Source organism: Sinohyriopsis cumingii, chromosome 3, assembly GCF_028554795.1.
Source record: "Sinohyriopsis cumingii isolate HCF-2022 chromosome 3, ASM2855479v2, whole genome shotgun sequence".
Lineage (NCBI taxonomy): Eukaryota > Metazoa > Mollusca > Bivalvia > Unionida > Unionidae > Sinohyriopsis > Sinohyriopsis cumingii.
Genome location: NC_142963.1, coordinates 7,799,403 through 7,814,161, shown reverse-complemented (window position 1 = coordinate 7,814,161; position 14,759 = coordinate 7,799,403). Strand labels below are relative to the sequence as shown.

Genomic DNA, 14,759 nt, shown 5'->3' with positions numbered 1-14,759 from the left:
TATAATAGTCAGAAGGAAATTAATGAAATGCTTTGTTAGTGACCTATGGCATACAACAGTCAGCAGGAAATTAATGAAATGCTTTGTTAGTGACCTATGGCATATAACAGAGTCAGCAGGAAATTAATGAAATACTTTGTTAGTGACCTATGGCATATAACAGTCAGCCTGAAATTAATGAAATGCTTTGTTAGTGACCTATGGCATACAACAGTCAGCAGGAAATTAATGAAATGCTTTGTTAGTGACCTATGGCATATAACAGAGTCAGCAGGAATTTAATGAAATGCTTTGTTAGTGACCTATGGCATATAACAGAAGAGTCAGCATGAAATTAATGAAATCCTTTCTTAGTGACCTATGGCATATACCAGCCAGCATGAAATTAATGAAATGCTTTGTTAGTGACCTATGGCATACAACAGTCAGCATGAAATTAATGTGATTTTTTTTGGATTTTTTTTAACGTAGCTTTAACAATTTTTCAGTCATATCGCTATGATGTCTGCAATGTGGCAGTTTATAGTGATGTCTAGCACTGGGGCATCATGCCGCAGACATGTAGCATGATGTCCCACCCAGTCACATTATCTTGACACCGGGCCGACCAGTCCTAACACTAACCTCTTAATGCTGAGCGCCAAGCGAGGCAGCTGTTAGTACCGTTTTTGTAAGTCTTTGGTATGACTCGGCCGGGGATCGAACCCACGACCTCTTGCATCCGAGGCGGACGCTCTAACCATTAGGCCACCGGAGCGGTATGAAATTAATGAAATGCTTTGTTAATGACCTATGGCATATAACAGAAGGAAATTAATGAAATGCCTTGTTAGTGACCTATGTCATATAACAGTCAGCAGGAAATTAATAAGGAGAGATGCCTGCAGGTTAAGTTTTCTACTGATGCCATCTTTCGCCTTATTTACCCCATTCAAAATTATTTTCATTTGTACAGGGAGTTTCACAGTATATCAACATAATCCTGGCTATATAATGCCAATGAAAGGTTAATTTCTAAATCTGTAAAGATATTTAAAAAATTGCAAACAAGTTTAAGAAGAAAAACCAACATTGAACAATTTCATTAAAGAATTAAGTTTTTGTGATGTGACCTATTTTATGAAATCCTTTTTAACAGTATTTCATAGTGCAAGAATCATCCTAAACAAGTTTTCCATTGACAACAAGAACAATCCTATACAAATTTTCCACTGATAATATGAACAATCCTATACAAATTTTCCACTGACAACAAGAACAATCCTATACAAGTTTTCCATTGACAAAAAGAACAATCCTATACAAGTTTTCCATTGACAACAAGAACAATTCATTACAAGTTTTCCATTGACAACAAAAACAATCCAATACAAGTTTTCCATTGACAACAAGAACAATCCTATACAAATTTTCCACTGATAATATGAACAATTCTATGTTTTCCACTGACAACAAGAATCATCCTACACAAGTGTTTCCATTGACAACAAGAACAATCCTATAAAAATTTTCCACTGATAATATGAACAATTCTATACAAGTTTTCCACTGACAACAAGAATTATCCTATACAAGTTTTCCACTGAAAACAAGAACAATCCTATACAAGTTTTCCATTGACAACAAGAACAATCCTATACAAGTTTTCCATTGACAACAAGAACAATCCAATACAAGTTTTCCATTGACAACAAGAATAATCCAATGCAATTTTCCATTGACAAGGATTACAAGATTATAACAAGTACAACAGCTTTGTAGTTGAAAACCACATATCATGATGCTGCTATGAAACAAGCTGAAACCAATTGTTGACAATGTACAGATCAGAATGTCACCTACATATGCAAGCAACAGGTCCAGGATCAGAATGTCACCTACATATGCAAGCAACAGGTCCAGGATCAGAATGTCACCTACATATGCAAGCAACAGGTCCAGGATCAGAATGTCACCTACATATGCAAGCAACAGGTCCAGGTACAGGCTTATCATTACTGCTGATTTAGCACTACCATTAACCAAATAATTATGTTCCTGGATCCATTAGCGTGTAGCCTTTTTTAAAATAGTAAGTTTGCAAAGAAAGGACAAGCAATTGCTAGTAAATAAATGTAAGTTGTTAAATGTTCTATGGTGAAAACATCCCTGTGCCTGGTTTCAGTCCAAAGGGTTCAAACTTGTGCATAGATAATTACATTCAAACAACTGGTGCAGAGATGTTTACATTATTATTTATACTTGACTTGTAATATAATTGATGAGAGGTTCAGTGAGATCAGTGACAAGCAGTAACTAATGAGGGTCATTAACAAGTTAGTTAGTTATAAATTTCATGTACAATTTCTGTCATTTAAATATTTCATTTGTATCCGATTCTTCTTTACCATCATACATAATGATAACATTTTGATTTGCACGATTATATTTGTGTTCAATCGTTAATAATGACACTTACCGTTTTGTCCCATTTTGCACCTGATGCCAAAAATGGGAGAGGTAATATCAATGGTATGTCTTGGAAGTTTGCTGTTTTTATCATCATGCACAGCGTAACTCTATAATTCTAGCATCTGATTGGTCAGTGCCTGGATGTTAGCTGATGAAACATCTCAGTTTCATGATGTTTGTCTAAGCTTGTTAATGCTTTCATGACATTTAGGTTTTCCAAACTTGTCATTGTTTTGAAGGAGGAATTATTGAAATTTGATATTTAAAAAATGCTCTAAATTGTTTTGTTTTCAAAAAAGAATCGTTCACTGGACTTTAATTCAAGTTTTTTTTAACAACCACAGAATCCAAACCAACTGTAAAAAACGTCCCTATTTTGAGGTGTCTGTCTAAGCTTGTTAATGTTTTCACAACATCTGGACTTTTCCAAACTTCCGATTGCTTTGAAAGAGGATTATTTATATTCGTGATTTTAAATAATGCTCTGAATTTTCTAATTTTCACACATTTGCAAAATATGTACAAATATCCATGGTCTTGGAAATGATTGTTTTCATAGAAGACTCTTTGTTTAATGGTCAATAAATTCATAGTCTGTAATGACCACAGAATCCATCAATATTGGTACTTCATGAAAATTACTACTTTATGAACAACAATGAGATCATAGTAAACAGTGTCCAACATGAATGTGGACATCTCTTCCACTAGCATTATGTTATAGTAAAACCTTCAAAACCAAATCTGTAAAGACTTAATGACACAGCTTAATCATACACACACACACACACATGAAACAAGATGATAAATCTCCCATCAATATGTAGGTATTATAGACTGGTGTTCCAACGGTCAAGAAACTCCATCTGTATGGCATTCTTTGATAAAAATGAGATATGGAAATGTCATCTACCCAAAGCATACCTAATACTTTCACAAAATTCATAATTTGGAATCAGATTGTCATCTACCAAAAGCTTACTTAACCATTTAAAGAAAATCATAATATGGAATTGGAGTGTCATCTACCCAAAGCTTACTTCACCATTTCACAAAATTCATAATTTCGACTCGGTCAATAATGAATCTGTTGAATATTCATAAAAGTTATGGACCTTCACAAGGGTTGGAATCTCTGCATAGGCAAACCAAGTTTCATGACTTCAGAAATAACAGTGTCCAAAAACTCAACAAAGAATAAAAAGTGTGCATGTATGTGTGTGCATGCATGTGTGTTTGTCACATTTCCAAACTGAATGTATGACACTGTGAGAGTAAGTTACCTAAAGTTAAGATGAGTACATAGCCATTAATCTGCAATAGGTGGATCTGGGACTACTTTTAAAGTGGTTATGTGGCACTCTTCAGGTAATTTATACACATCAAAGTGTCAAGACCCTACAAGACACAGATGGTGAGGTGTCACTCCTCAGGTGATACACATACATCACATTTGATGACCATGCAATCCAGAGATGGTGATAGAGCAGTCCTCTGGAAGCATATCATGTTTTATGATACACAAGCTGCTGGTGGTGCTGCAAGTCTTCTTGTAATATACATACATCAAGTTTGATGGAAATATAGCCAGAATTGGTGATATAGCAGTCATCTGGTAATATATATTAAGTTTTATGATACACAAGCCACAGATGGTGATGTAGGTCCTCTTGTTATATGTATGTATGTATGTATGTGTGTATATATATATATATATATACATACATACACACACACACACACACACACACACACACACACATGAAGTTTGATGGCCACACATGGTGATATAGTTACATCGAGCTTGATGGCTATAAAAGCCACAGTTGGTGCTGTAGTATTCCTCTGGTAATATACATAAATCAAATTTGATGATCATATGAACATAATCTGACAAACAAAATGAAAGGTGTACATCTATAAATGTAAAACAATGTGATTTGTAAAAAACAATAACTCCTTCTGCATATATTATAAAAGATTTATCAATAAATTACATCATTAAAAAAGAGTAATCATGCATTTTACTGAATACACCGTCAAATTTATTGCCATTTTGATTAGTTTTATGAAGGCACTAAGTAGAATAGTTTTTAATGAGACTAGTCCATGTCTTGTTTCTCCCTGAGCAAGACAAAATCTGAATCATTTCATTACTGCATGAAGATGTTAATCACTGCATAAAAAGCTAAACTGCTGTATGAAAGTTTGAATCACTGCATTCAAAAATGTTAATCAATAGATATAAATGTGAATCACTGCATGCAAATGCATAAAAAAATGTGAATCACTGTCTGACTACTGACTAGAAATTCTCTTCAAGTTCTTGCATTACTTTTTGGAATCACCATGCAATTCCTTTTCTTCCATTTCAATCCAGGGGTAAACAAGGTCTCCCTGGCAAAGCCTTTTAACAAACATACCCCAGGAATATCTTCTAGTCTTGGGTGAAGAAGACTGACCTTCTCCATACATAAACACATCAAATATTTCTGGCAGCCCAAGATACGTACTCTACAAGGAAATATATTTACATTTTAGAAAAGTAAATATTTTTTCAGAAATTTTGAGAGTAAAAACCTATACTTTTAAACATGATGGCTAATATGTAAATAGTATGCACTAAAACAAAGTTCTGATAAGCCAATACGCATTGCTCTATGCTAGTCTTTTTGTCACTGTTCTTGTTGTTATAGGGTTTAATGCAAATTTTCAGCACAAGATAGATGGCCAGTATAAATGGTGCTGTTCTTGTTGTTGTTGTTATAGGGTTTGACGCCATTTTCAGCACAAGATAGACTATACATGGTGACCAGTATAAATGGTGGAGGAAGAACCCGGGAAAAACCCCGGAAAGAATCATTGACCCACGAAAAGCTACTGGCAAGCTTTCTCACATACCCACAATGGCTGAGCTCGAGACTCGAACCCATACAGACAGAGGTGAGATGGCACTGAATCGTAAAGGTGAGCACTTTAGACCACTCAGCAACATGGGGCCCTTGTCACTGTTGTTGTTGTTTTTAAAAAATGTTCAAATTTGCGAACAAATTCATGTGGGTTTTTTTACCCAGCAACAATCCTTGTGTGGGCATCCAAATAAATTGGGCATAAAAATTAAGTTTAGAATTAGGCCACAGTGACTGATGGGATATTTCTCTGAAATAAACAGGTTATTGGTGTTTATTGTTCTAAACATACTAAACCATCCAATTTCATTCTTTTCTTTTTGCTTACAATTTGCTGTTGATGCTAAAGCAAGTTTTATGACACGGTTTAATTATCTGATGATTCGCATCAGCTAGTATTGTATATCATCAGTTTAGTCACGGAATGATCCAATATGGTACATAGGTATCACAATTCATACGAATGACCCAATATGATATACAGGTATCATGATTTATATGAATGACCCAATATGGTATGTAAGTATCATGACTGTATTTGAATTGTCTGAATGGTACACACTTATCATGATTTAAATTTATGAACCATTACAGGACATACATACCATGATTTATACATATGATCTAATATGGTACATTGGTATCCCAATTTATATTAATGACCCAAATATGGTACATATGTACCCAGCTCTACTTCAGTCCAAACTTACCTGCATACTAAGGTAGAGGGTCTCTTGAGAATCCATTCCTTGGGGTAAAACCTGAAAGACAACGCCACCTGAAATATACAGTACCTCTAATTATGTAGTGTAAATAAAAAATAAATTCATCTATTGACAAACCTGCATAAACATGTGAAATATACATGTCTGCATCTATCCATTTAATTCATTCTCAAACCTCAACATTTTGTTAATATCCCCCTTGCCTTGATAATCAACGCTTTTAGTCTAAGAAAAGTAGTTCAACTTTGATTTGTCTCAGTTATAACCAGAAAAAAGCAAGTTGCTTTTGTAAATTATTTCTGTTGTACTTACCTGATCAGATTGCATTTGGATAACTTTCTTTGCTACTTCTGAATCCAGACCTCCCAGAAAGATGGAAAAAAATCTCTGTCTCTGTCATATATATATATATATATATATATATATATATATATATACACACACACACCTACGTAAGTGTGTAAAGGGAAGCAACTCTTACAGGTTAACACTCCCCTTTCTACCTGCTCAGTGGCTACTCTTAAATCTGGTTTTATCCTGTTTTACTTTAGTGGCACCTAAAAGGATGCTCACATTGTGAGGAAGGGTGGGAGGGATTATTTGCAATGTGAACAGGTAAATATCAGAGAAACATAATTAACTAACAATTTCGATTCCCAGGTCAACCCAGTGAAAGTGGCAAATTCATGACTGGGTAAAAGGTTGTACTTTCATGAATAGGGAGTGGTTACCATCTCTACAGCTACCATCAACCCAATGAGATTAAGTTCTCTCCTTAGCAAAGCCATGTCATGGAAATGGAAACTAGAGAAGGCAGCTTTTGTTTGCCAGCCAGATAACTCCACTATGTCCTGAATTAAGACTAGGCTCATGGAGGTTGTTCATATTCTGTAAGCTGAAATATTCATTATCCTGTGAGAATTCAGAGTACAATGATTTTATAACTCCTTTAGCCAAGTGACCGGCACTTGCTGGGTTATGTCTTGCGTTCATGGATCAAGTGATGCTTACTTGAACTGTTTCAGTGCATCAACCTTGGAATTTTATGAATGAAATCAGACTATGCACTTCACATGATTCCTTTCCAACAGTGCAAACTACGATGTTAGAATACTAACATTACAAATGTCATTAACTAAATGACCCTTAAAAATCATTATTTTGAAAATAATATACATAATATAGATATACATAACAAAAAAGAAGTTTGCATATGGGGAATGGGTGTTAAGAATGGCGTGACTTCACTGATGTGACACTAATCATTCAGCTGTTGTGATACTCTCCAGGATTTAAGCTCCAAGCTCCTTTTCACTCTTCTGCTGTAGTTGAGAGGAGGTCCTTAAGACTTGTGTATGTGTTACTAAATTGTGTAGATTGTTCATCTGAGGTGTTTCACCATAATAAGGCAATTAGAGATACTTAGTCTGTACTCATCATTTGTTATATGTTTTCACAATAAAACTGACAGATGGTGTATCCCCCCATTACCTTTCAGCTGATTAAAAACTGATAGAAGGTGTATGCCCCGATTACCTCCCAGCTGATTAAAAGCTGATAGAAGGTGTATGCCCCCATTACCCCGAAGCTGATTAACAACTGATAGAAGGTGTATGCCCCCATTACCTCCCAGCTGATAGAAAGTGTATGCTCCTCACAGCTGATTAAAAAAGCATGTACCTCTCATGCCTCTGGGATCATGGAAACCTATATGACCAAGCATCAGATGGCACAAATGACCAAGCATCAGATGGCTCAAATGCCAAGCATCAGATGGCCCAAATGACCAAGCATCAGATGGCCCAAATGACCACAGACCTGAGAGGAGGTTCCTCCCTTGATAAACAGTTGGCCATGACACTGATCTGGACAGGAATATGTCAGACTTGAATATTACCTTAGTGTGGGAGTACCCATGAAGGTATTCCCAATCTCTGAGGCAAATGTGAGGTGACTGTTCAGCCCCATGTAAATGTATGTCACCATGAGCAATCATACAACATTACCAGGAACATGTTTCATGAATACGTTGCAGCCATGTATGGAAATCACTGAGAATGGGTTTTATTTCAAAAAGGTTGAGATGATGAGCTATCTCTTCAAGAGACCATGGTAGATCAAGTAAGAAACTGGAATTGTAATAGCTCCACCTTCACAGTGAGATGGCCAAGGATTTGTAAGCAGCTTCCATGCCTAAACAATGTATATTATCAACAACGAACTATGAATGAGGGAAGTAAGGTCATTCATGAAACCCATACTTACCCGATGGTTTCGTAATGAATAATCCAGAAACGTTGCGTTCTCTGTGGAGAACGTCTTGAACTGGGATATGACTTTGTCTAGTGTCCATCTGAAGGTCCAACTTCAATGTTGTGGTTGATGCCTTCTCTCACATAGGAGCATTTTTTTCTATGCATCTGGGAGAAAGACAACATAAGTGTTTAGAATTCCATACCAAGATGGACCATAATGTTGAAGGGTCTGTCTTCTCCACATTATCCACCACACAATGAGGAAAGTATGGTTGTTCATGCAGTGAACCAAAAACAAATCACACCAAATGATTTTGTGGTGTGTTGCTGTCACCATCTCTGCAGGCTTGCTGAATTCTTAGTGAAGGCTTAGATCAGGGCTGTATGAATCGGTATAGTGAAGTACATGTCAGACTTGGGCAATGTAATAGTTGCATCTCTATCATCAATCTCAACTGCCATTGGTCTTCATAACCAGGAATGTTCTGGAGTAGCAGCCCTGTTTGTACAGTTTTTGTACTATCTACAACGCTCCTAACAAGCAGATAAAACTGGGACTTTTGTGTGAAAACATCCCCCTTCATGGGATCGCCTGAGAGTTCCTTTGTATGGCAAAAGATGAGAGTTGAGGGGTTCTGATAATGAAATCTGGAGATTCTCTTTTATGGTTTGGATCACCCCTAGTTTTGCAAGAATGGTTGGTCCAAAGTCACTAAAAGGGATTGGTATGGCACCTCACATGGATTGTTAGAGGGCAAAGATGATGATGTATCAATGACGATTGAAGGAAGGCCTGGGTAAGGAGACACTGTTCCTCTCTCTCCTCTCCCTGCCCGTCTGCACAAATTAGGGAATATGACAATCTATAATTTGCATGGCAGAGGTAAAGAAAAAGCAAATTTTTAGTAAATTATATTTCTCCGAGAATACTTACCTGATCACATTAAAGTTAGGGATATAAGCCTGCTACCTCTCGAATCCAGCCCTACTATATAGACCAAAGGGCAATAACTCTTGCCCCTTACCTCCCCTTGCCACCGCGAGGTGTCACTAGTTTTTTAAGCTGAGCGATATATATTATATGAGGATGCTTGCATAATGGGGTGGTTGGGAGGGTTTTTAAGTAATGTGATCGGGTAAGTATTCTCAGAGAAACATAATTTACTAAACATTTGCTTTCTCCTTCAAATACGTTCCCCGATCACATTAACGTTAGGAGAATAGGTAATAGGAGGAGGGAATGCTGAGCATCCTACCTCCACCCCGGGTACCTTCTACAGAATGATGGCTGGATTCCCCATTTGAACGATAACCCGTTCTCCTAATTTCATCAGCAACACAGCCTAGGGTCCCGTGATATGTGACCCCTATATACGGTTAAGAAGATAGTTATTGAAATCTTCTTACCTATGAAATTTCACTGGCGAATCCAGTGAAGCTGATAGGCTGTGCTGATTGTTTTAAATGGGTCTGGTGGTCATCTGGGCTGCTGACACCGGACCTACCAGATTCAAGGTTTGTCTCTGCGAAGCCAAATCTTTGAGATAAAAACTGGAGAAGGTTGACTCTGCATGCCAGCCAACAGCTTCTATTATATCTTGGATCGAAACATTGCATTTGAATGCAAGGCTCGCTGAGATTGCTCTAATCTCATGAGCTGTAATCTTCATGAGGCGACTCTGATCTTGTGAGACCTCAGAGTACGCTGAGCATATAACCCACTTCAGCCATGAAGCAAGGGCTTGAGGAGTGATATCCCGTTTACCAGCTTTGACCGCAAGAAAGAGGCGCTTACGTGTGTCCCGACATGCCTCTGTGCGTTTTAAATAGTGCTTGAGTGCACGAACAGGATCTTGCATGGCTGTTGCTCTTGACTTATCTATGGAAGAGAGTGAGCGAATGACGATTCTTTGATTGCCAATGGATGGTAACCTATTTTTTTGGCTACAAAGCCTGGTTGCGTCAGGAGGACCACCGAACCATCTGATCTGAACTGAAGAAAGTTCGGGTCACTGAAAAGGGCATGTAACTCGCTCACCCTGCATGCTGAAGCTAAGGCTATCAAGAAACATGTTTTGTATGATAGTAGCTTTAACGAAGTGTGGGCTAAAGGTTCAAATTTGTCTGAATTGAGCCATGTTAAAACCCAGGACAGATTCCATTTTGGAAACAGGGTGAGGGATTTTGGTCGATTGAAATCAAAATTGGCTAAAAGATCTGATAGATCTTTGTTATGCCCAGCATCACATTACCATGATGGCGGAATGTGTCTGATATCATGGAGCGGTAGCCTTTGATAGTAATTGGGGCCAACTGTTTCTCCTCAAAAAGCCAGAGAAAAAAGTCAGCCAGTTGAGGGATTGAGACACTCAAAGGGACGATGTTATTGATATGGCACCAGTCCCTGAAAACATGCCACTTTCCCTCATAAGCCTTCAGAAGGTTTAAATTGTTTGTCTCGCAAGGCTGTCCAGACAAGAGCCAAGTGTGAAGAAGAAGATGGTCCGGGCAGGGGTGGAACACCCGTGACCGCGGTTATTTGAGAAGATTTGGGCTGGTTGGAATCTTCCTGGGTAGATCTATCGCTAGATCGAGTAGATCGGTGACCCAGGACTTGTTCCATCTGAGAGGGGCAGTCAGAATCATCCAACAGTTCTGACCCCTTAACCTCTGGATTATTTTCGGTACCAAAACCGTGGGAGGGTAGACAAATGCCCACAACCCCTCCCAGCTGATTGACAGAGCGTCCACGGCCCAAGCCTCTGGGTCTGGAACTGGAGAGACGAAGATGGGCAACTTGCGATTCCACCTTGTCACAAAAAGATCGATCATCGGACGCCCCCAAAGTGTGCAAATCCGAAGAAAGACTGATTGATGGAGTGACCATTCCATGTGAATGACTTGACCTTTCCTGGATAGAGTGTCGGCCAAGACATTGAGTCTGCCGGGAATGTGTCTGATTTGTACGTTGATGTGGAGGTTGTCGTACCAACGTAGAAACTGCCAGATCAGAATGCACAGGTCTGGTGATTTGGTGCCCCCTTGTTTGAGGAGGTAAGTCACCACCACAGAGTTGTCTGACATAATGAGGACAGTTTTTCCTGAGAGTTGATCCTTCCAGAAATGAAAGGCATTGATGACAGCCCTCATTTCTAAAAGGTTGATGTGGAGAGGCCTCTCCCCTGGCTCCCACGTGCCGCTGACTGTAGGCTTTGAACTTTTTGCATTTCATGCATTTGGTTGATATTTCTACTGAAATGACACTAGAAAACAAAACAAAGCACAAATTAGCAATTCAGCATGTGATTAATTCGCTAATACCACAACCATTACTAACGGAGTAAGCAAAATTAGTCAGTGTCGCGTTAATTCTTAATTGACAACACGAGTTCAGCGATAGCGTGTGTAACATGGTCTTCTGTAGATAAAATCCGTAAAGGTGACAAAGTCACTCAATTTTGAAAAAAATTTTAAAATAATGTATACAACCTGTAGAAGAATGATTGTCCAATGCAATAAATTCAAATTTAACTTCGGATGGTCCAATTTAACGCTAAGATGGCTTGGATTGTTTGGAGGTATAATGTACGTGTTATCAGTACAAGCGAAGCTTAAAAACTAGTGACACCTGGCGGTGGCAAGGGGAGGTAAGGGGCAAGAATTATTGCTCTTTGGTCTATATGAGATAGACAGAAAAGACGAATTTTCGTCTTTTAGTAGGGCTGGATTCGAGAGGTAGCAGGCTTATATCCCTAACGTTAATGTGATCGGGGAACATATTTGAAGGAGAAATGTCGCTGTTGAAAACTACCATTGTGAAATCTAAGGTGACAATCATCTATCTCTTGTACGTTCCCTAACAGCAAAGTTGAGAGATAGGAGATTGCGTTGAAAGTTAAAGGGCAACTCTTGTGCCTTTTGCTTTCCCACCTCCTCAATCTGAAGCCCTAACAGAAGTGGAGAATAGAAACGCAATGACCATTAGTGTCTTTTTCGGCAGTCAACATAATATTTCTAACTTTGACATGGTGTTGAAGACTTGTCTGTGCACTTTATAATCAACTAGACAAGGTACATGTGGTGTAAATATCTCTGAACACAACTTTTTACCAGTGGGTTGAGAAAGTTGCTGGCAAATGGCTCACCATATATAAGCTCTTGCATGAAAAGGATGCTCAAAGAGATGTCCAGTAACTTTTCAATCTTGAAGCAAGGTTAAGAATAACGACAGTTCATCATCATTCATGTACATCAACCAAGGCATTGATCTTGTAGTCAGAACTGATTCCAGGTGGAGGATAGCATTTCAATGGACATAAAAATCCATTAGATTTCCTCTATAGCTGCCATAAATTAATTTCTGTCTATTCTATTGTCAAATCAGCATGTTCCAACACTTTCAGAAGCTGGTACTGTCTAGTCTGGAAAAATTCATTTTTTAATAGCTGCTAAAGATAGGCTACTTTAGACTAATACAACACATATAATATCCAAAGAAATTACATGAAAGTAACATAGTGGTATACTAACATTCTCTCCACTGTGTATGTTGCCAATGTAAACAATTTCACCTGACACACACAACTTGCTGAGCATTTCATAACATCTGTAGAGAGCCCCACCCACCCACCCCACTCGACAAATCAACGATTTGAGTATCTATCTTCCTGGATACAGTATGTTATTCTGTGTTTTCATGGGGATTAGAAAGACATCTCAACATCAACAATGAAAATAATCAATGATTCCACTGTATTCACTGGAGGGACTCTGGGTTGCTGAGTAGTCTAAAGTGCTAGCCTTTATCAATCACTGCTATCTCACTTCTGTCTACATGGGTTTGAGTCTCAGGCTCAGCCAATGTGGGTATGTGAGAAAGCTTGCCAGTAGCTTCCCATTCCAGGGGTTTTCATGGGTTCTTTCTCAACCAGTTATACTGACCATCGTGTACAGTCTATCATATACTAAAAAATGGCATTAGGCCCATAACAGCAACACTAGTATTCACTGGATGATTGGAGACGACAATACAGTAATATATGATGGATCCAATGGATCTGTTAATAACTCCATGTGTCTGGATTTACAGGCCAGAAGGCCATGCTTGGACATGCAAATGGACTTATGTCACATGAGCCGCCTAAAAATGGGGACACACTCAGAATGGTAACATGATTTCTTGAAAAAATGCGTAATAATATGCATAAATAAAATATTTAAAAAGCCTGTAAAAATGTAAACAGCATTATCTTGGCAACTTTGAAGTGCAACAGTTGACAAGTATAGCGACCAAAATTTCTTTGGTAAAAAATGAATGCTAATAATCAAAATTAATTAAATTCCATGTGACAATAATGAACGGTATGATAATTGCAAAAATATCAATAAATTCACTGGAAATAAAAAGAAACAATTTGATAAACTGTACCAATGTATAAGAAATACAGATTATTAAATTTAACTTATAAAATCCATCAAATTTAAACTGGATTATCTGTATGGCATATTAACATACTGTAGCGAAAGTAAAAACTGGTTTCAACCAGATAGAACCGTAGCTACCTAGCATGCACAAAGGGGAGTTAACCTGTAAGAATTGCTTCCCTTCGTCTGTTTAAATTACAGACATGTTTTTCATTCTGGGAGGGCTGGATTCGGAGGAAGCAAAGAAAGTTATCCTAATGTAATCTGATCAGGTAATACAATTAATCAAGAAACTGCAGTTACACACACACATATATTACAAATTGTTCAGTATGATATCATATTATTTGCCAGAACATGAGATGTCAAAATCTGAGGAAATTTCTACTGGGTACCCTTCAATCCTAACGAGTGGTTACCTTGGTACCTAATGAAAGGGAAATTGTATTAAATGTGAACCTGAACTGCTTTGTTGTAGGTTCACACTTGCCAACCCCCAAGCGAAGAATAAGTGTAGTTTATTACTGATGTAAGTGGCAAAAAGCATACTCTGGGTATAAAAAGAGCAATCTATATACTACATGCCATAGTTACAGAAAACTGAATGAAAAACATGCATATTTATTTTATCTAATGTACATTTATTTTTGCTACTTACCTGGATCTGTAGTTAAAATTGTTGTCACAAATCGCTAAATCCATGTGGATTAGAGGTTAATACAAGAGTATAGACACAAAACAAATTATGCATACCACTCACCTTAACTAGTCAACATGTCTACAGTAACTTTTGTGAATAGTTGTAATGTCCACAAATGATGACTGTTGTAATATCCTCTACCTGTCCATTAACGACGGTCCAGTGCAACATTTTTCAAGTTTAACAAAATCCCTCTCCTCTAACATTTTCCAGTCATATAACATCCAAGAGTAAGATCAATACAGCCCATTTTTTTTAATGCTATATGGCATTATTTATTTTAGACTGGTCCGCT

At 37.7% G+C, this 14,759-nt stretch overlaps 1 protein-coding gene across 6 annotated transcripts in view; it reads right to left on the bottom strand.

Annotated features, from left to right (window-relative positions):
• Window positions 1–4,418: 4,418 nt before the first annotated feature.
• LOC149802433 (phosphatidylinositol N-acetylglucosaminyltransferase subunit Q-like) overlaps window positions 4,419–14,759 on the bottom strand; it is a 63,086-nt gene continuing 52,745 nt past the window's right edge. For all 6 annotated transcript variants that reach the window (XM_089951647.1, XM_089951651.1, XM_089951652.1 and 3 more), the window contains 2 exons: window positions 6,071–6,138; window positions 4,419–4,965 (listed from right to left, as the gene is read on the bottom strand). In XM_089951647.1, the coding sequence (XP_089807773.1) occupies window positions 4,783–4,965; window positions 6,071–6,138 (251 nt within the window). In that variant the 3' untranslated portion in view covers window positions 4,419–4,782. The remainder of the gene's footprint in view (window positions 4,966–6,070; window positions 6,139–14,759) is intronic.